At 38.9% G+C, this 22,857-nt stretch overlaps 1 protein-coding gene across 1 annotated transcript in view; it reads left to right on the forward strand.

Moving 5' to 3' along the window:
- The window catches only part of LOC113112082 (NXPE family member 3-like), a 41,125-nt gene that overhangs the window by 11,439 nt on the left and 6,829 nt on the right, over positions 1-22,857 (forward strand). Inside the window, exons 2-7 of the mRNA XM_026277473.1 lie at positions 14,119-14,277; positions 14,580-14,650; positions 15,013-15,417; positions 15,505-15,920; positions 16,015-16,091; positions 16,220-16,423. Of these exons, the coding sequence (XP_026133258.1) occupies positions 14,119-14,277; positions 14,580-14,650; positions 15,013-15,417; positions 15,505-15,920; positions 16,015-16,091; positions 16,220-16,423 (1,332 nt within the window). The remainder of the gene's footprint in view (positions 1-14,118; positions 14,278-14,579; positions 14,651-15,012; positions 15,418-15,504; positions 15,921-16,014; positions 16,092-16,219; positions 16,424-22,857) is intronic.

Genomic DNA, 22,857 nt, shown 5'->3' on the forward strand with positions numbered 1-22,857 from the left:
CCAGGACTAGTCGAGACCGAGTCAAGACCGAGTCCAAAGAGGTTAGAGTCCAAGTCAAGTCCAAGTCCAAAAGTTTCGAGTCCAAGTCCAAGACCGAGTCTAAATGAAAGGAAAAAGGGTCCTCTTCAAGACCACACACTTAACTACTGATAATGTTTGTGATGCGAGAGAAAGCATATCTCCTATTCTAAGAAAATCATTTTACATTATTATTTGTAATGATCAAAAAGCATGTGCAAAGTAACAACTCTGTAGGACAGTGGTCTCCAAACTACATCCTGGATGGCAATGTCCTGAAAAGTTTAGCTCCAACTGGCCTTAAAACACCTGGAAGATTAGTGTGTCTAGTAAGAGCTTGATTAGGTTCAAGTGTGTATAATTAGGGTTAAAGCTAACAGGGGCGTAAACAAGATCCTGGGCCCTATGCATAGGCAGTCCTGATGGGCCCCCATGGCCCCCACCCATGAAAATATCCAGGTAAAAAATATATATTTCAGATTCATACTTTTCAAGGGCCCTCTCTTCCTTTGGGGCCTTGCTAATGAGTACTGGTTTTACCCCCAGTCCAACCCTGGGAGCTAAACTTGGATAAACAAACAAAGTTTGGAACTGTAAGGTCAAATAATTTTTATGTACTTTATTTTTTGTTGACATTATATCTGTGGTCAAAAATGTATATGACTATGCCTAATTGGCACAGTGCACAGACACACGCAAAGCTCAGGATATGACAAATGCGCGCAGCAAGGCTAGAATGGATATGTTTGGCTCTACTGGACATGCGCACATAAATACAGCGAAATTTTTGTCATACTGTGCTTGTGCTTGCATAGACTAGTCTAGCTCTGTCGGAAACAATCGACTACTCCAGCATGCATTAACCATAACGCATACAAAGTGTTTGCAAGTACGACGTGAATTTTAGAATTACAATATTGCATGGAGCTGTTACTATATGACCTTATCTATGTTACAAGTAAAAATAAAATATGTAATGTAATAGTTAGGGTTGTGCCTGAAGCCGAATACCTTAATCGGAATGGCAAGGATAATGACTTAAAAAACGAATAACGCACAAGGAATAATTCTGCCTGAATACTCGGCTGGAGCTGACACAGTCTGGTGTTTGCTATAACAGGTGAGTCAGGGCATCAGCGCCAGAAGTGAATGAATGTAATCTTTATGAGTGAAAAGAGAGCAAATCAAACACCGCATTGTTGTCGCCTCTCTGTTTATCTCTCAGAAATCAGAGCGTTGCAAGAGTAATTTTACCTATAATAATACATCATAGCTACACGTTATATTATTTGTATATATTTAAAAGGCAAATATTGAAAGCTTAGGCTACCATGATACGAATGAATGGAATAAGCACAGCGCGCTCACCAATCAAACGGCCGCGCTGCGCGTCTCAGTCTCTCAAAAACCAAATCAGTTCTCTCAAGAGTAGGCTAATGATCAGCTTAGATACGGATACATTGTCTACTTGTCCTACATGTTTGCATCTTTACCTTTTGCTGGTTTGCGCGGAACACACACATCTGTTTAGTGAAGTTCATTAACATTAAGACTAGCTTAAAGTGTTCTGCGTAATGAGAATGTGCGCATTGAATGGATTCAGTCATGTTCAAATGATCACTAAACGTTTGTCATGACATCTCTCTGCTTGCATGATAAATATTATTTTAGAAATTAATAATTATTTCAGTTTAACACAACATACTTGTTCAGTGATAACTACGAAAAAATATATAAAAAGTCATAACAGTCTTATCAAGTAACTGTACGATATTGTATCCGAATGCAGATAGGAAAAATTTTGTGATTGCTACAGATACAAATACTGGCTGTTACATGAAAATGTAAATATGTAATGTCATATATAAAGTTTTTAAAATTTACATATGTAATTGTTGCATAAGGCTATACATTAATACGCGTTTATTGATTAAAAAAAGGCTATCTAGGTGTAGACGTAAATAAAACACAATCTAACAGGTAGAAAATTAAATTAGAAACATCTAAACTTTTCAGGTCGCAGTAAGTGCACCACTGGTCATGCCCATCCTTTCCCGGAACAATACTGAAAGCAAAGCCAAGATGGAGAAACAGATGATCATAGTTGTACAAGGATAGCCATTTTTTAAATGAATCTATTAGCAGAGCTACTGCAAGTGATTTTAAGTGCTGGAATTCCATTTATTCTTTGCTGAAACTTCTGCGTCATCATGGAGAGCGGGTCATGGTTGCCCAGCAACAGCAGACGCCACTGGAGCGCAAGCGCAGGCTACAGAGTGCTTTGGAAATAAGGAGAGCGGCGCGCCTAGCGTTTTCCACACGTTTTCAGTCGCGACATCATGCAAATGTGGTTTTGTATTGAAGGAGAAATTTTTTATTTTATTTTTTTGCTGGACTCGGTCGAGACCAACTAGAAGACTTGGCGAGTCCAATGGCCAAGTCCGAGACAAGTCCGAGTGCAAATTCAACGAGTCCGAGACAAGTCCGAGACGACAGAAAAATGTCTCGAGTCCGGACTCGAGTCCAAGACCGGACTCGAGTACTACAGCCCTAGATGTGAAAGTCGTGGCGTTGTCTGTGACAACTTGCTCTGGCAATCCATATGACGCAAAAAGTCTCCGAAGTCTCGAAATGGTTGCGGAGGATGTTATTTGTGGCATCTTGAAAACTTCCAGCCACTTAGAATATGCATCGACAACTATCATAAACATGTGACCCATGAACGGCCCAGCAAAGTCAATGTGGAGCCTTTTCCAAACATCTCCTGGAAACTCCTAGGGGTGCAGAGGGACTAGACGTGGCATACGCTGCTCCAACTGGCACCTATCACACTGTTTACAGGTTTTTTCAACGTCCATGTCTACATGTGGCCACCAGACATATTGCCTTGCAATGGTCTTCATCTTCACAATGCCAGGGTGTCCGCTGTGGATCTCATTAAGCACTGCTGTTCTCAGCTTTGTCGGCACCACTACTCTTGTTCTCCATAGAATACAACCTTGCTCAACAGATAGTTCCTCTTTTTTGTAGTACACTTTCAGTTCTTCCGATACGTCTTTTGGCCACCCTTCCATGATGTATCTGTGCAGCCTAAATAGCTCCACATCCTTACGTGTTGCATTGGAAATCTGTTTTGCACTTAGTGGTGCATCTTCCAGGTGTTCACAGATTAGTGCCTGTAGGTATGCCGTCATTGCCTCTGTTCCTGCATCTGTAGTTTCCGGCAGAGGGACACGAGACAGACCATCTGCGTGCCGTGTTCTTCTGACTGGCGATAGATTATGTGGTAGTCATAGGCCGACAGTATAATAGCCCATCTCTGTATACGCGCTGCTGCCATTGTTGGAAGTCCTTTATGTTCTCCAAACAGCGTGAGCAGGGGTTTATGGTCTGTGATTAAATTGAATTTCCGCCCCCACAGATACTGATGGAATTTCTTCACTCCATACACCAGACTCAATGCCTCCTTTTCAATTTGCGAATAGTTCTTTTCCACAGGTGAGAGCGTACGAGAAGCATAGGCTGTTGGATGTTCTTGTCCATCAGGTGTTGTGTGCTGAATAACGGCTCCAATTCCGTACGCTGAAGCGTCAAATGCGAGAGAAAGCGGCAGGTTCGGATCATAGTGAACTAACACCTTGTCACTGGCTAACATTTCTTTGCACCTATCGAAAGTGTTCTGTTCCACTTTACTCCACCCCCATTTTGTTTGCTCTTTCAGCAGTCTGTAAAGCGGGGCCAAAACTGTACTTTGCTGCGGTAAAAAATGACCATAATAGTTTACCAACCCCAGGAAAGCTCTGAGCTCTTTGATGTTTGTGGGTGGTGGAGCATCATGCACAGCTCTGACCTTATCTTTAGAAGGATAGACTCCTTTTCCATCCAACATGTGACCTAGGTACTCGATTTGTGTTTTCCCCAAGTCACACTTTGCCTTTTTTACTCTCAGGCCATTTTCTTGCAGCCGCTGTAGAACTCTGTCCAGGTTCATCAGATGCTCAGTTTCGTCCCTGCCCATCACCAGCAGGTCATCCAAATAGACCACTACATTGAGGTCCTTCATCACGTTCTCCATGATCCTTTGGAAAATACTGACAGCAGAATTAATGCCAAAACAAAGCCGATTGTACACAAACAGTCCTTTATGCGTGTTCACCGTTGTATACTTTTTTGACTCATCATCTAAAAGGACTTGTTGGTAGGCGGCTGCCAGGTCAATTTTGGAAAATATTTTCCCCCCACACAATGCGGCCAGAACCCCTTCAATGCGTGGTAGTGGGTATTTTTCAGTGTTTGTAGCCATGTTCACAGTTACCTTATAGTCGCCGCACAAGTGGAGTCCACCGTCCCGCTTGGTTACAGGGACCACTGGAGCAGCCCACTCGCTGTGCTTCACAGGGCTGATGACACCATCTTTTTCCAGGCGCTCCAGTTCTTTTTCTACCCTTTCTTTCATTGTGAAGGGCAGGACACAGGCTTTCTGGAACCTTGGAACTGCGTCAGGCTTCACAGAAATTGCTGCTTTAATACCTTTTAATGTTGCCAACTCATTTTTGAAAACATCAACATATTTATCCAACACATCTTGGATTGACTTAGGTTTAGTTGTTAGGTGTGTGACATTTTCTGTGACTTTTTAAATCATTTTCCAGTTCAGTTTGATTTTATCCAGCCATGCAAGTCCACACAGCGAAGGACCTTCTCTAGCCACTACTATGAGTGGTAGATCAGCAATCTGATTTCCATAAATCACTTTTGCAATAAACTGTCCTTTCACTGGAATGGTCTCTCCTGTATAGCCCTTCAGTGTGACGCTGCTGCCCTCCAGTGGCACATGTGAGAATGACTGCTCATACACATTTTCCGAGATAATGCTGACTCCTGCCTGCTCCTGTGTCAATTTCCATTGGCACTTTTTTTCCATTTACATCAAAAATTGCCCTATATGGCCGTCGGCCAGAATCACTTGCACTGAACACAGAAAACATCAGAATTTCATCTTCTATTTCGTCAGCTTGTACGTAGACAGTCATTTTTTTTTCTTTTCGCTCACTGTTTTTCTTTCCTCTTTTCTCCTGCCTCTCACGTGTCTGCCCCCCAGTCCTGCATGCCTTCTGAATATGCCCGATTTTGCCACACTTATGACACTTTAAATTTTTGTAATAACAATCACTGGCGCTATGATTCTTTCCTTTACATCTATGGCACCCTTCTTGTTTTGAAGGCGATCGCTGTCTCCCCTTTACCTTGTGAACAGCGGTGACATCATCACCTTTCCGCAACTGCTGTGCATCTCGGTGGGTTGTCTCCATGTTAACAGCAAGCTCCACAGCTCTCGCAAAAGTCAGTCTATCCTCCGAGAGTAATTTGCGTAGAAGACCATATGTTGCTGCGCCGACTGAACTCAACAATACGGGAACTTTCTACCCGTCGTCGACATCATGAGCCTCGAACAGCAACTCCATGCGTTCAACGTAGGCAGACCACATTTCGTGCTCCGGCTTAAACTCATCCGGTCTTTGGGAAAAGTGTGCCATTTTCACGAACTAATCCATTTTACCTCGTTGCCAATTATGTGATGTACTTTAATAACGAGGCAAGGCACGCGTTTCTTAACTTTATCAGAGGTCTCTCAGCATAACACACAACAGTATTAAATACACAACAGCCTGAAATACTTTTAAAGTTACATACACCATAACAGAAATATTTGAAAATGATCCGAATAAATAGTGTTTAAACTCAACCAATGCTGCGTGAACTCAGATCGCTTTGGCTACTGCGATTTTCCCCTCTGTATATTTACAATAAAACGAAATAGGATATAAAATACCACTGCCTCCATTCGTTTTCATTTAAACATAATAACAGCTGCAGAAATGTACTTAGTTCAGGGATATGTGTAACGTTATATAGAGCCATTACAATGAAACGAAGTATTATATAGACTTGCCTTTTTTATTTTCATTTTAACATATAGATAAATTGAATACAGACCAAAGAAAACCTGTTAGATTTACCCAGCAGCTGAATTATATGTTATGTTTAACCACTAAAGAGACATCAGAGCCAGCGGCACATATCAGAAGGTCTATCCCAGGAGAGGCTGCTCTCTGCGGATACATGAGGACTGAGCTCCCGCTGATCGAGTGGAGCTCACCGTCTCTGAGATCGGCGAAACATATTTTTAAATAGGCGCTGTCTTTATAAATAAACAACAGATTTGAGTTTTAAACAACTACATTCACGCCTGAAATACTTTTAAAATTACATTTCATGACACAATAACAGTAATATTTTGAAAATGTTGATCCGAATAAATGGTACTCTAATGGTGAACTCAACCAATATCGAGCATTGCGTTAGTTCAGTCAGGTCATGTGAGTCACGCTTGCATCAGCTGACAGTCAGCTGTTCCTGACGTGCACCAATCCAGTCTTGACACCTATCTCCTGCGGTCTATTTAAATTCCCATTATTCAGTGTCTCTCCATCGCATTGCTGCTTGCAATTAACTCCCTCCTCCAACCCCAACTCCACCAACTGAACCTGTAATCTGATATAACTTGTTGTTTCTTTTGTTCGTTGTTTACAACTCATGTAATTGAGAATTGTAATTATGTATGCTTATGGTTCTGTTCTGTACCCCAGGGGGGTTTGTCTTGCTGCTTTCCCCGCTCTGTCCAAGCATAGCTGCATGAACAGGCATGTGGAGTGTTGCCCAGAACATAACCATACCGCCAACACTAACTGTATGCAATTATAATTGTCATTAAATATACTTGACGGAAGTGGTCCTGATTGAACAGCATGTATAGCGCCAAAGTTCCGCCAGAGAGAATAAAGGGTGGGTTGTCTCCGACAATTTGATTGATGAGGGTCATAAAAGCCATCTGTTCTGGACACCTGTTTGTACACCCCCTCCCCTCGCTGTACACCCCGGTGACCTAGATATGAACTTATGAACCTAAGATGAACTTACGAACCTAAGAAGGAATTTCGGTGAGGGAGGGTGAAAATGTGTTGGTATCTATGTGCTTTTTTGTTAAACTCTGAAAAGGGTGAAATCATGAAAATGGTATAAGGGGATTTTTTATTAAGGTTTTAAGTACACAGTGCATTTCAAGAAAAAGCTTATAAACACATACGAGGTGGAAACGATGTAATGATTGTTTTCGTAGTTGGAAAAGTGTAAAACGTTGTTAAAGTTGTAACAAATTTAAGAAAACTATTGGTTATTTATCTAAAACAACTAAAGAAGTCAACACTATCAGATGTGTTTTCGTTAAGCAACACGTGAAAAGATGTGAGAGCTTGTAAAAATTGAAAAAGGTGTTTTGTTACCAGCTAGAAAAGAAAGCATTTAGCATTTGTACCTTACCTCAAACTAAAAAAGAAACGAATGTTAAGCGACGATACAAACCAGAAAACTTGGCGTTTGTCATAATGTGAGAAAAAGTTAAAACAAAAGAAAAAAGATGGAAGGCATTACGCGATCTAAAATAAAATCCATCAGACAAGAAAACTTGTCGAATCTATGTTGTACTTTACCACTAACCACCATTTTAAAAATCTAGACTGTTAGTGACAGAGAGTTAGACGAAAGAAAAAAAGATCTCACAGCAAAGTGTCAAGGCATCTCTATTGAGGGATCCTGACAGCATCACAGACACACTTAGAATGAGGCTCGGGGAATGCTCCGGAAAAAAACCACGCCTCCAGCGCTAGAGACTGCCCCACTGTAGACTGATAACAGCATCAAATAGATTTAAATGTTAAAATAATTAAACTAAGTAGTTTTTAATAAATAGACATCAATCCTTAATTAGTGAAAACTTTATATCCGTTTAAACATAAGATCAATTTGTACTTTTAAATGATGTAGCTTTATGTGATTTTTATTTACTTTTAGTCTTAAAAAATACAAAATAAAAAAAAATAATAATAAAAACAGCATTGAAAAAGCATTATTTGTTTTTTAATGTATTAAGTTAATTAATCTACGACTAGTCTAAATTTAGACTATTGCCGTCGATATATCTTTTATTTTTGTCAAGCTTAATTTCTCAAGCTATGACAATTAACACACAAACACACTTTCCATCTGGCCAGTTTGTAAGTTTGTGTTGTGTAATCTAGTAAATAAAACAGACATATGTAGTTAAAAGTAGTCGGTTTAACAATATGGCAGGAAAGAGATGTCATCTCAACATCAAAACGTGACCGGGTCGGGCATCTGGTGTCTGTGTGATTACTGGTACCTGCATATTAGTAAGACATCGAACGCCTGTAAAAACATCGTAAATATCTCGTCTCAGATTGAAACGTGACAAACTTAGTAGTGATTCTTTAAATCCTGTTTATCAACTCTTTGAGATACTTAATCATTGAAACATTTCTATAGTCACATCTTTATTTAACATTTTCTAAAATGAGATCTGGTTTATTTCTATATTAAGTGTAAGTAAGTTGTATTTTTTCGTTGTCATATCTTTTACATTTTATTAAAATAGGTTCAACTGATTCAGGAAGATCACATTTAACACAAAGTCCAGACACATGTTTTTCCTCTTATAAATAATGACTGATTAAGTGCAATGTGTCCAATTCTATGGCGAGAGCTTCCTTTCTATCCCCAAAATTCTCCTTTCATTAAATTTGATGTCTGACATTTTAATGTTTTTATCGGATCCACTACCTTCTATTCCTATATGTGCAGGTATCTATACAAAATAAATATTTGTTTTTGGTTGTATTCTGAACAAACTCTGTAAAATGAATGACAAATTGTCTTGTTGAAGATTCGCCACACTTTAAACTTGGTAGTACTGCAAATGAGTCTGAACATATGACTACTTTAGGTATATTAATGTGTTCAACCCACTGAAGAGCCAAAAATATGACAATCATTTATGTAGTATAAACAGACGCATGATTAGATGTTCTTTCAGGTATTCTATATCTACCCACTTGGAACATATGTGTCCTGTTTCAGGATCTTTAGATACATCTATGTATATGAGTTACTTTAAAACTATATGCTCTTTATTTTTCATCTAAACAAAAGTCCTTGATGTTTTATTTTATTTTAATAAGCCACTCACACTTACTTTAGTAACCAAAATCATTGAATATGTCTTTTATTTTGTCAATATTAACTTCTGGCACAAAATTCTACATTCATAAATGTATGTTTTTCAAAATCCTCACGTTTAGTGGCATTTAAAGAGGAATTTGTGATGTATTTGGAGACGTTAAAAGAAATGAAAAGTCTCAAAGCAAGATTTTTGTATTCTTCATTAAAGGACTTTGGTTTTTCTTAATGTGAAAATCTGTTACTCCCCTACTTTTTCGTTCTTTATCTTTTTCTTCAGTGTTGTTTTATTTATTTTACATTTTATTTTGTTTTATGATGTACAGAGTGTGAACCAAAATTGAGTGTAATCTCAGACCGTATTTGTAAATCTACCAGTAATGTACGCCTTTATGTTTTTAATGTTTAAAGCATCGAATAAAAAAGAAAAAACACCCACTAACACATCCCCCTAACACCTCCCTAATAACGTTGGTCACAAAGGTTTAAATGTATGTTAAAAGAGTTAAACAAAGTAACGTTTTTAATAAAAACACATCAGTTCTTATTTGATGAAAACATTCTACCTGGTTTTAATATTAGACCGATGTTTTTACTTTAAAATTAGGTTAACCTATACCATTTTATTTTCATCTCAACAAAAATTCCTTGTTGGAAATTTTTTTTTTGTTTTATTTCATTTTAATAAGTCACTCACACATACTTTAATAGTCTAAATCCTTGAATACGTCTTTTATTTTGTCAGTATTAACTTCTATCATTGCTATATCGTTGCTATATCAATTAAAACATGCGTTTAGGCATACACAAATCTAACTGGAATAAAATGTTTTGGAATGTCTTTGATTTTCTTGCCAAAGAAACTTTAACAACATTACAGGAGAGGCTAAATATTTCATCTCAAGTAGTGCGTAGAAACGCGTCTGGTGTCTGGAATCTGATGTCTTTGTGTTTACTGTTATGACAATGTCAGCGAAGATAGTAAAACATCTAAAGGTTTTTGGGGTTTCCAACTCAACTGTTATCTAATTAGTTTTCCGGGGGGTTCTGGTGTTGTAAATGGTCTGCTGCAGGTCAGCTAAAGTTAAAACATTTTATGTATTCACTTATCAAAGGGGTACAATTTAAACTTTATGGTTTAGGCCTGTGATCGTGAGGTTAGCTAAAAGTTCATTTACTGGTCAAATGGACGTGAAATCTTTTAACAAGTCAAACCATATAGGAATATGTAGTTTAATTCGAGTTAATTTAGTTTATTTTAGTTACATTTAGAATTTTTATTAACCCCTAGATTTTTCAACCTCAACATAAATGTACCGAGAATGCAAACAAGTACACAAACACAACCATACAATCATAAACACACACACACACACACACACAAATGTAAACATTACAGAAAACATGAACATGAAAACTAAATAAATACTAATATACACTCAAACAAGTACAAAAATACACAAACAAACAAAATAGGTCACAAACACGAACATATCTACAGTATTGTTCAAAATAATAGCAGTACAATGTGACTAACCAGAATAATCAAGGTTTTTCGTATATTTTTTTATTGCTACGTGGCAAACAAGTTACCAGTAGGTTCAGTAGATTCTCAGAAAACAAATGAGACCCAGCATTCATGATATGCACGCTCTTAAGGCTGTGCAATTGGGCAATTAGTTGAATTAGTTGAAAGGGGTGTGTTCAAAAAAATAGCAGTGTGGCATTCAATCACTGAGGTCATCAATTTTGTGAAGAAACAGGTGTGAATCAGGTGGCCCCTATTTAAGGATGAAGCCAACACTTGTTGAACATGCATTTGAAAGCTGAGGAAAATGGGTCGTTCAAGACATTGTTCAGAAGAACAGCGTACTTTGATTAAAAAGTTGATTAGAGAGGGGAAAACCTATAAAGAGGTGCAAAAAATGATAGGCTGTTCAGCTAAAATGATCTCCAATGCCTTAAAATGGAGAGCAAAACCAGAGAGACGTGGAAGAAAACGGAAGACAACCATCAAAATGGATAGAAGAATAACCAGAATGGCAAAGGCTCAGCCAATGATCACCTCCAGGATGATCAAAGACAGTCTGGAGTTACCTGTAAGTACTGTGACAGTTAGAAGACGTCTGTGTGAAGCTAATCTATTTTCAAGAATCCCCCGCAAAGTCCCTCTGTTAAAAAAAAGGCATGTGCAGAAGAGGTTACAATTTGCCAAAGAACACATCAACTGGCCTAAAGAGAAATGGAGGAACATTTTGTGGACTGATGAGAGTAAAATTGTTCTTTTTGGGTCCAAGGGCCACAGGCAGTTTGTGAGACGACCCCCAAACTCTGAATTCAAGCCACAGTACACAGTGAAGACAGTGAAGCATGGAGGTGCAAGCATCATGATATGGGCATGTTTCTCCTACTATGGTGTTGGGCCTATTTATCGCATACCAGGGATCATGGATCAGTTTGCATATGTTAAAATACTTGAAGAGGTCATGTTGCCCTATGCTGAAGAGGACATGCCCTTGAAATGGTTGTTTCAACAAGACAATGACCCAAAACACACTAGTAAACGGGCAAAGTCTTGGTTCCAAACCAACAAAATTAATGTTATGGAGTGGCCAGCCCAATCTCCAGACCTTAATCCAATTGAGAACTTGTGGGGTGATATCAAAAATGCTGTTTCTGAAGCAAAACCAAGAAATGTGAATGAATTGTGGAATGTTGTTAAAGAATCATGGAGTGGAATAACAGCTGAGAGGTGCCACAAGTTGGTTGACTCCATGCCACACAGATGTCAAGCAGTTTTAAAAAAACTGTGGTCATACAACTAAATATTGGTTTAGTGATTCACAGGATTGCTAAATCCCAGAAAAAAAAAAATGTTTGTACAAAATAGTTTTGAGTTTGTACAGTCAAAGGTAGACACTGCTATTTTTTTGAACACACCCCTTTCAACTAATTGCCCAATTGCACAGCCTTAAGAGCGTGCATATCATGAATGCTGGGTCTCATTTGTTTTCTGAGAATCTACTGAACCTACTGGTAACTTGTTTGCCACGTAGCAATAAAAAATATACTAAAAACCTTGATTATTCTGGTTAGTCACATTGTACTGCTATTATTTTGAACAATACTGTAACTGCAAAAGTGACAAGTTGAGAACCAGATCAGTCCGATTTGTCAGTTTATAATGTTCTATTGTAGCTGTTATTGTTGTTTTTCCTGCAGTCGGGTTAATAAAACTCAGTTCAATTGTAATTTATATTTGTTGTCTTTCTTGGTAACATATTGAAATGCAGTGTTTATAGAAAATATTACAGTGAGTTTGAGTAAAAAACAACTATTTATAAGTTAAACTGTTACCATCTTCAACCCCGTTACCCTAGTCTCAACCCTGTTACACTTAAGTTTTTATTAATTATTTTTTTACGTTTATGATAAAGTAATTTAATATTTGTTGAACTCAATCTGAAATGTTCAGAGCAATAATAAGAATACTGATTTTAGTTCAAATTCTAAATTTAAACCACAACTTTGGTAAAAAAATGATGAGGTTGCTGTCACAAAAAGTGACCGTTTCAGGCTTAAGTATAGCAAAAGTGAGATTTTATGTAACTTTTATATTTGCAATTATTGAATTACGTGTGAGGGACATCTGAATAAGAGGAAAATGTTGATTTCATTACAAATAAATTTTATAATCATATTCAGAGAGCTCCCATAGTGTCCATAACGGGGTTGAAGATCAATAGTGCCCTTACTTTAAAATAGTAACTAATAATAAATAGGGATTTGATGTCTGAGGTGGGAAAATATGTTTTTCTGGGAGTTGAATATGTCATTAATGTTGTGGTGTGTTCAGAAAAGTAATATATATAGGTAAAAAATCTAAAAATGTTTAAGTCCAAATCGTACCGGTTTCGTGGAATGACTCAGATAACAGTCAGAACAAAATCAGCTCTCCGAAAATGTAAAGTATTGCATATTTGAGTGGTTTGTGTTTGAAGGAAGAAATCCCTGTGGATTGATAAACCTGAAACTGACGCTGATCCGCATAATCAACAGAAGAATAAAGCAATCTCCGCGTTGTATCTTGATTAATTTCCACACAGAGGTACGCAAAAATTTAGGGAGGATGTTTCCTCGTGTCTTTGATATACCACTATTCGCTGTTAAATTTGAAAAACATTAATTATATACATCTAGCCAAGTTTCGTATGTAAGTTTCCCTTATAGTAAATGCGAGCGTCGCAGGACCGTAAATAAGTATGCACACACTCGCGTCACTGAAGCTCACTGGCGCCATCTTGTGCACCTAGCCCATTGTAGTGGAGACTTTGTCTAATGCCACTGGGTATGTTAGACGAGGTCGTAGTATTCATAGGACAGTTAGGAGGCAAGGTGGGGAACGTTGTAACACTGCATTACAATATGCACCATTATTATTAGAACTATGATATTCTATGACACTATAACTGCAACTTACACTAATTCCTTAATAAATTTTAATGAGAAACATAAGAAAAAGTGAGACTTTTTTATTATTAATTTGCCAACATTGTTTTGAAGTAGGCTACCACTTTAGTAATTACATTTTAATTACTTAAAGGTCACCCAAAAATAAAAATGCTATTATTAATGACTCACCCTTATGTCATTCCAATGTTTGGTCTGATGTTTTTATCAAGGCAAGGCAAAGCACGTTTATTTATATAGCACATTTCGTACACAATGGTAATTCAAAGTGCTTTACATAAAAGAAAGTAAAATAATACTGAAGAAAAATAATACCAGAAAAATAATAATAGAATAAAACAAGCAATTTAAAAAAATTAAATTATTAAAAATTATTAAAAAAAATTACTTATTTAAAATGAATTTAAAACAAAATTATTTTACATAAAATAAAAAAGGGAGAGAAGAATTGTTGAATAAATTATTTTCTCTGCGCACAAAAAGTATTCTTGTAGCTTCGTAAAGTTACAGTTGAGCCAATGATGTCACATTTTACAGATTATTTTACCGATGTCCTTGCTTCTTTTCTGGACCTGGGAACATTACAGTTGAGTTGCTGTCTACAGAGGGTCAGAGAGCTCTCGGATTTCATCAAAAATATCTTAATCTGTGTTCCGAAGATGACAAAAAGTCTTATGGGTTTGAAATCACATGAAGGTGAGTAATTAACGACAGAATTTTCATTTTTGGGTGAACTAACACTTTAACACCCATTTTGCAAACGAGTGTGCCGATTCTGATGACGTTATTAATTTTACTGTATTCAGCTGTCGTTTTTTTTTCTCTATGAAGTTAGTATGCATTCCCATTTTACCAACTTTAACTAACTTATTAAATGGTAGCTCATGAATGTTAGCAAGACAAATTTTACTATATTTTCCTTTAGTCTTTTGGGTAAATGGCTTATATATAATTATTTGTACATTTGTAAACTTTATTCTATAATATTGATTTTACAGTTCACAAGGAAAGATCTTGTTTATGGAAGCTTTTTACTGGGCTGTGTCTACTGGTAGTCTTGTTTTTTCTGGTGAGTTAAAGAAAATACATTTTTATCTTGCTGTGTGACCATCTGAAGTATTTTCCTGGTACACAAGGCCAGAATGTTTTTTGGTTTGAGATATTTTACAGTTTGCTAGTACTACTGTTTCGGCTCTCTAAAAACATGCATGCAAGTGTGCAACTTTTACCATCTGCTGAATGAAATGAAACTCGACTGCAATGGTCAGGCCCATGCATATAGTCCTGGCTTGCATGCCCTTTCTAGATAACATTTAAATCTTTTATTTTTATTTTTATGCATGCATGCAGTTCTTTGAATGATTAGAAAACAATGCTAATTCAATGATCTCCCAACAAGCATGATAATAACCATCTACTGTGTATTTGTAGGTTTTGTCTTTTATGGGAGAAGAAAGAGAGAAACGCCCTCTACCCAGCTTTTTGTCTCTGCACTCAGTAGAACACAGTTGCCACAACTCTTCAAACGCCAGGTCTCCTGCAGGAATCAACTTTCAGACACAAATAAGCTCTTTCTACTCTGAATTAGGAATCAGTTTAGATGCCTACTCTAGGTTACAGCAGGCTGTTTACTGGGAAGAACCTGACAGATCAATCACAAGTGTGTCCATGAGTACTAGTCCAGCCCACACCACTTTCATCATAGAGAACCTGAAAGAGAGTTACCAAATTGGTGAGGAGCTTTATGTAACAGTACACGCGAAGGACTCTGACAACAAATTCAAGCATTATGGAGGTGACTTTTTTCAGGCCAAGCTGTTCTGGTCTAAATCTAAGGTCGGTATTTGTACACATTATTATTTTACTAGAACGGCTTAGCTGTTGTGTTTAAGCTCTGCACCTGAGAATGTTCCTCTATCATAGGCCAGTGTGTTTGGGGAGGTGCTGGACCTGTGCAATGGCTCCTACCGTGTGCGTTTCCTCCTGCCGTGGGTCGGTGAAGCTCAGGTGGCTGTGCGTCTGATTCACTCCAGTGAAGCTGTGGAGGTCCTGAAGCGTCACAGAGAAACTGACTCTGACAGAGTGTACTTTTATGGATATTATGAGGGACCAGGACCAGATAAGACCAGACTGAGTGAAACGGTAAAGTGTAATGTGAAGTGGGACAAGAATGGACTAGAGAGCATAAGAACTGGAGACTGTTGCTGTGAATACAACGATCCCCGTTCTGGAGAAACATGGCGATGCCAGAGACCCAAATCACTGCCATGCAGTGCCCTTGTGTACCACTCTATGGGTGGTTATACAGACAGTTTGACTTATAAAGACAAGATGCTTATGTGAGATCAATGGCTTCTTGATTTAATTTATACTTGATTGATTTAATGCATTGCTGGAAGGCAGCATGACAGACAAACGTGTTCTCTTTGGCAGGAAGCAAACTAACAAAGATATCAGTGGCGATAAGAGCATCATCAAAATTTTTCCTTCCCATGGAAATACAAATATTGGTATGTTGGTCAAGAGTTTAACCCAGAGGAATAGAGATGCTGGGAAATGTGTCGCACATAAAAAGAGAAGCTAATTACATAGTCAAAACTCATCTTTTTACAGACCTTACATTTTGCTCATTTTCCAGATGTAACAGAGAAATGTCATCCTGGTTTACACACTCCAGTTCCGGACGGCTTTTACCTGAATGATGTGTGGACTTCTTTTGTCTGTAGAACCCGTCATTTTACAACCCAAAAGATAACAGAGTGCCTGAAAGACAAAGACATCTACATGATGGGAGACTCAACTCTGAGACAGTGGTTTGAGTTCTTTGTGAATGAACTACCAGGTGAGATAGAAGGCTACTTATTGGGCTTCCAGCTCTCACAAATTCAGGAGGAGACAGGCAATTTATTATGTTCTGTTTGTGTTTCCACTGGAGAGCATCAAAAGTTTGTTGTTTTGTAGCCCTGGGGCCTGTTCTTCATATGTCGCTAACTCTGTTAGCTGGATTTATTGTTGATTATTTGATCTTGGATTGGTTGGTTCCTTCGACGCTCCTGGAGTTGTCATAGCAACAGGTCTGTAAATGTAAACCTGTTTGGGAGCAGCTTATTTCATGTAAATGTAGCAGTTTTGTAATTTGACTATCTAACCTGGGGAACTATAGGTAACCACCAAGACTCCTATAGAATTAGGCAATCAGGTCCGGGCACTGAACAAACAAAGAAATGGTTCCATATAAAAAAGATAAAATTTTATTTATTAATTTTCACAGCAAAAATAGTAAACACTCAGAAGCTGACGTCAGCATATTCCTAAAACACTACACTCCTGGTGGGCGTCCAGCAACTCGGGCATGAGTATCCAAACAATCCACCCCAACACGCGTGCACAACCACACAACCAACACCGCAACGGTCACATGGTGAAGGTACCCACACTACACACCAAAGAGGGCCCACCACCTCGAGCATGCCATCCCCACCGCCAGCACTCAGCTCATCAACATATAACAAAACAAAAACAGAATAAGCCAAATGAACTACAGATCAATTTCACAACATAAATCAGACTAACACCACAAGAACCAAAAACAAAATAACTTTACCAATAACAACAGTATGGATAAAGCAAACAAACGACCACAAAAGAAAATGATAAACTGACATTGCAAAACAATAATATTAATAAATGAAAGAAACAAAAAAATGAAATAACTTTACAAACAACATTAATGCTGATAAATGAAATAAACAAACAAGACAAATGAAATAAATATTAAGAAACAAAGACACACAACCCACTAAAATTATCACAATTGAATCACATAACACATTCATTATAACTAATCTAACCAGGACGTGTTAAGTGTTGTATGTATCGTGTGAGGTACTGGAGCAGTTTTTAATGCAGCAGTAACTTCCAGGCATGGTAAAACAGTGCAGAATTGCGAGAACCTCCTCTACTACAGAGTTAACACCACATGTAAACAATCATGTTGTGCCGCATGTTTTGGGGTGGCCGGTGGGTTTACCAACTGACATTCCTGACAAGACGCGCACCACCTGCGCACTTTCTCGTGAATGCCCGGCCAAAAGAATCGGGTCATTAGACAATTTAGTGTTGCCGTCACTCCTAAGTGCCCTGCCATAGGATTACAATGTGCCAATGTGTACAATGTGGCTCCGAGGTACTAACAATTTGGGTTGTATCTTTCTTGGTCTGAACATCGCGGGTCACTCGACACAACCGGTCCTTAATAATGACAAAATACGGGTGGGAGAGAGCGCGGTCAGGGTGGAGAACCTGCCCAGCGATGGCACGGACCTGCTTGAAAGCATGTTTGAGGGTCTCATCCTGGGACTGTTCCAGGGGAAAGTCATCGCGGCTGGAAAGGTTCCCATCTGCGTGCTTGCAACCTAAAGTAAATCTGTGGTTATACAAATGGTAGTCAACACGCCAAAAAACCATGGGTTACTACAGTTTTACCATAATAAAACCATGGTTAGTTTTCGTAAGGGCAGTACATACCACAGAGAGGTCATTGCTGATGCTGCTCTTGTTAAATTTCAGCCTCTGGATCATAAATATACGCCGAATCTGACTGTTAGCCATGGTTTGTTTTGGTTTGTTTTTCCTCACGGTAAAGTCACAGCTTCCAAACACTCAACACAAAAGCCTACTGGCGCTCATGATTCTTTAGCTTCGCCCACACGTCACGCCTCCAGCCGGTCGTGTTTTTCCGGGAAAAATCGGTACAGACTATCTTTCTCTTATGAATATAATAAAACTAAAGACTTTTTGGAGTTATGAAGGATGCAGTACTACTCTATAGGTACTCAAGATTAACAGGATATTGAGTGAAAACGAGCATTCCACCCCCCCTTTAAACACTCCAATAACTGCTCAAACACTGGCCAATTGGTTCCCAAAATTAGCAGGCGCCGGAAGCGCGGACTAACAGCCACCTCCACATTATGCTTTTGGCCCCTAAATTGGATGGCTATGGCCTTTACGGGGGTATTCCACTATAACCCTGTGCACACACCTCATCTTAACCATGTGGCCTGTATCCAATGCCCCAGCTTGTATCAGGCTTTGATGGATGGAGGTCTGGTTACAACCTGAATCCACCTAGGCCTGATATTGACCCCACTTAATACTCACAGGTATTTGGTACAACCTGGCAGATCGGGGGCAGCCTGCAGGTCGTCTACTTTGCACTACTGTAGTCTTCATCTCTGGGTTGCAGCTCAGCAGCTTCTTGCTCCCACGAGTCTCCAGCTCTCTCTGATCTCACTGGTCCTGAGCCAGCCTAAATACCGGTTCCCCACGCCAATCACTGCAACGAGAGCCAGGTGTTAATCGTTTTTCAATTGTCCCACTTACCACCGCTCGTCTCCTCACTTGCTCTCCCGTCGCAGACCTCGCTGAACCACACCTCCCCGGCCACAGCCACCAAGAACACCACAAGCCAATCGCGAAACGACTAGAAAGGATAAAAGACATTGTAACAAATTGGGGAGGAGGGACTGGATTCAGTCGATCCTGCCACATAAACATGATTAGATCACATCTTTGTAAGCAGAACTGATACTTAAAATCTGTCCGCTACCACTGCTACTTTATTAGAAGAGTACCCCACTGATCCAGGGACAGTAATTTACAATAACAATAATTGAAAAAATATTATAAAGATGTGTATTCATCATCTACAACACTATAGACATAGTTCAAGTTAATTTATTTATTTATATAGCTCATTTAAACAGCCGCTAGACAGACCAAAGTGCTTTACAGAACAAGCATATAAAAATAAAAGCAGCAAAACTCACAAAAGCACATAGAGAACAACTAAGCTAAGATTAATTATAAATCAAAGAAACAAATGTAAAATAATAAGAACAGTCTAAGAAAAGTAATCAATATGCTAACGAGAATACGTTTTGACCAGAGACTTAAAAACAGAGAGATTGGGAGCCGTTCTGATCTCTAGATTGGTGACCAATGTAAAGATCTGAGGATGGGAGAGATATGATTATATTTGCAACAATTATGGATGAGTCTGGCCGCATCATTTTGGACTAACTGAAGACGGGAGATTTGAGAATCTGATATACCGCAATATAGTGAGTTGCAATAATCCAGCCGACACGTGATGAAAGCATGAACCGCCATTTCCAGAGTTATTGGAGTGAGAAAGCCCTTGATTTTAGATAGTAAGCGAAGTTAGTAGAAACCGGACCTGACTACAGATGAGATGTGTTTATCAAACTTTAAAGACTGGTCAACAAGAACACCTAAGTTCCGCACTCCTGTAGATTTAAAGGGAGATAGACTCCCCAAGTCTGGGCATGTGCACTGGGACCTTTCACTCAGGCTGAAAACAATGACCTCGGTCTTATCATCATTAAGAGATAGGAAATTTTGAGCTAGCCATGCCTTCACCTCTTCTAAGAATAGATGAACAGAGTTTAATGCTGCAGGATTATTGCGCTTGATTGGAATGTAAATTTGGGTGTCGTCTGCATAAAAGTGAAATGATACACAGTGTTTCCTAAAAATTGTGCCCAGCGGTAGCATGTAAAGAGAAAATATAGAGGGAGCCAAAATAGAGCCCTGTGGAAGACCACATCTCAGGGGTGCCATGGAGCTGGAAAAGTTTCCCATCTTTACTAAAAACTTTCTGTCAGTTAGGTAAGACTGGAACCATGACAGGACAGAGCCTTTTATGTCCACCCACGTCTCCAGTCTAGCTAACAGCGTAGGGTGGTCAATGGTGTCAAAAGCCGTCGACAGATCTAGAAGAACTAGAACCACAGTGTCTCCAAAGTCAGTGGAGAGATAAATGTTGTTTAGCACTGGCAGGAGAGCGGACTCAGTGCTGTGGGCAGTCCTAAACCCAGATTGAAAGACAGTTGAATATACAGTTATTTGACAAAAAGTGTTGGAACTGATCCAATACGATTTTCTCCAACAACTTGGAAATGGAAGGTAGGACAGAGATGGGCTGGTAATTTTTTTTAAAAAGATTGATCCAGTGAAGGCTTCTTGAGCAGAGGAGTGACCGTAGCCACTTTAAGATTGGCCGGAACAGAGCCAGTGCTTAGACACTTGTTAATAAGGGATACCATACCTGTACCCACCGAGTTGATGATTAATTTTAAAAATCTCGGGTGAATGATATCATTTGGGCAGAATGAAGTATTGAGCTTGTCGCTCACATCCTTCAGTGTCTGGAGGTTAATGGGAACAAAAGCCTCCCAAACACAGGAGGTACGCGGCATAATGGGGGGAGAGTTAATTTGGGGCAGATACTGTTCCTTAATTTAGTGATTTTGTTAATAAAAAATCTCTGGAAGTCTTCACATAGAGCATCTAAAGCAACAGACAATTTAGCAGATGGGTTTAAAACAGAATGAATGACAGAAAGCAAGACCTTAGGGTTAGAGTGATTGTATTCAATTAAGTTTGAGAAGTATGCGGCTTTAGCTGATTTAGCAGTGTTCTGGTATGCTGTAAGAGAGTCTTTGAACATGCGGAAGGAGACACTTAGCCTGTCCCGTTTCCATTTGCGTTTGGCCTATTTGGCCTACATATTTGTCTTTGGAGACGAGTGTCAGGATTTTGCCACATATCTGAATTTGGTTTGGGTTTGTGAGGCTTAAGAGGAGCAGTCACGTTTGCTACTTTAAGCCAGGCAGAATTTAAAAGGCTAAGATGCTGATCTGCATCCAGGTCAGATAAAGGTTGGTCCTAGTGCCAGTGAGAGCATAGCTCAGTAAAGCAAAAGTCGAAGTTTGTGTTGAACTGAGGAGAATAGAACCGCGACATAACAGGATCAATAATGGGTTGAGGAAGCTCCAGAAGAGACAGTGAGAATAAAATAGGCTTGTGATCAGAGAGAGGAAAATCAGAGATAACAATATCAGTGACATCAATCCCATAAGATAACACAAGGTCAAGTGTGTGGCCCTGAGTGTGGGTAGAGTTTTTGACCCACTGCAGTAGGTTAAAAGCAGCTATTAAGTCAAGCAACTCCTGCGACAGGGAATTTGAATGACAGCAGACATGAATATTGAAGTCGTCCATCAAAAGGAAGCGATCATAGTTTGTGGCAATGTTGCCAATGAACTCAGTGAATTGCAGTATAAAATCCTTAGTGAAGAGTGGAAGGTGGTATATCAGCCCTATACAGATGGGACCATTCCAATCTAGGTGGAGAAGCTGAGTTTCAAAGCTGGGGAAGGCCGTTGCAGGGACCAGCCGGCAGCGTGAGGAGAGAGAGTTATTTAAAATAGTTAAAATTCAATTCAATTCAATTCAAGTTTATTTGTATAGCGCTTTTTACAAAATGAATCGTTACAAAGCAACTTTACAGAAAATTATGTTTCTACAATATTTAGTAGTAGCTAGTAGTTTGTGCACATTTGACAGGATTTTAGAAAAAAATTAAAATAATAATAATAATACAAGATGTAGTCAGCTAGACGATGAACTATCAATATTATTAAGTTATTATATGATTCAGTCACACATTTAGCAATAATTGTTAGTTCTGTTTGTTGATTCAAGGTTAGCATCATCTGGGGTCCTCTGAGGGTCAGCATCATCTCTTCTCAGGTGTTCTGGATCCAGACTGGAGCTTGTTTAAATCCTAGTTACCACGGGATGTAAATCCCGTGGTGAAACATAGAAACATAATACAGACATCATTAGCATAGCTGCTGATCCAACAAAGTAAAATTAGTTTAACCCAAGCTAATGAATAAAAATGCACCTTTGAACAGATGCGACTACACTCACAATTAAAAAGATACATTATTCGAATGCTTGGCGAAAGAGATGTGTTTTTAATCTAGATTTAAACAGAGAGAGTGTGTCTGAACCCCGAACATTATCAGGAAGGCTATTCCATAGTTTGGGAGCCAAATGTGAGAAAGCTCTACCTCCTTTAGTGGACTTTGCTATCCTAGGAACTACCAAAAGTCCAGCGTTTTGTGACCTTAGGGTGCGTGATGGGTTGTAGCGTGGTAGAAGGCTAGTTAGGTACGCTGGAGCTAAACCATTTAGGGCCTTATAGGTAAGTAATGATAATTTGTAACTGATACGGAACTTAATAGGTAGCCAGTGCAGAGACTGTAAAATTGGGGTAATATGATCATATTTTCTTGACCTCGTAAGGACTCTAGCTGCTGCATTTTGGACTACCTGTAGCTTGTTTATTGAAGAAGCAGGACAACCACCTAGAAGTGCATTACAATAGTCCAGTCTAGAGGT

Source organism: Carassius auratus, chromosome 12, assembly GCF_003368295.1.
Source record: "Carassius auratus strain Wakin chromosome 12, ASM336829v1, whole genome shotgun sequence".
Lineage (NCBI taxonomy): Eukaryota > Metazoa > Chordata > Actinopteri > Cypriniformes > Cyprinidae > Carassius > Carassius auratus.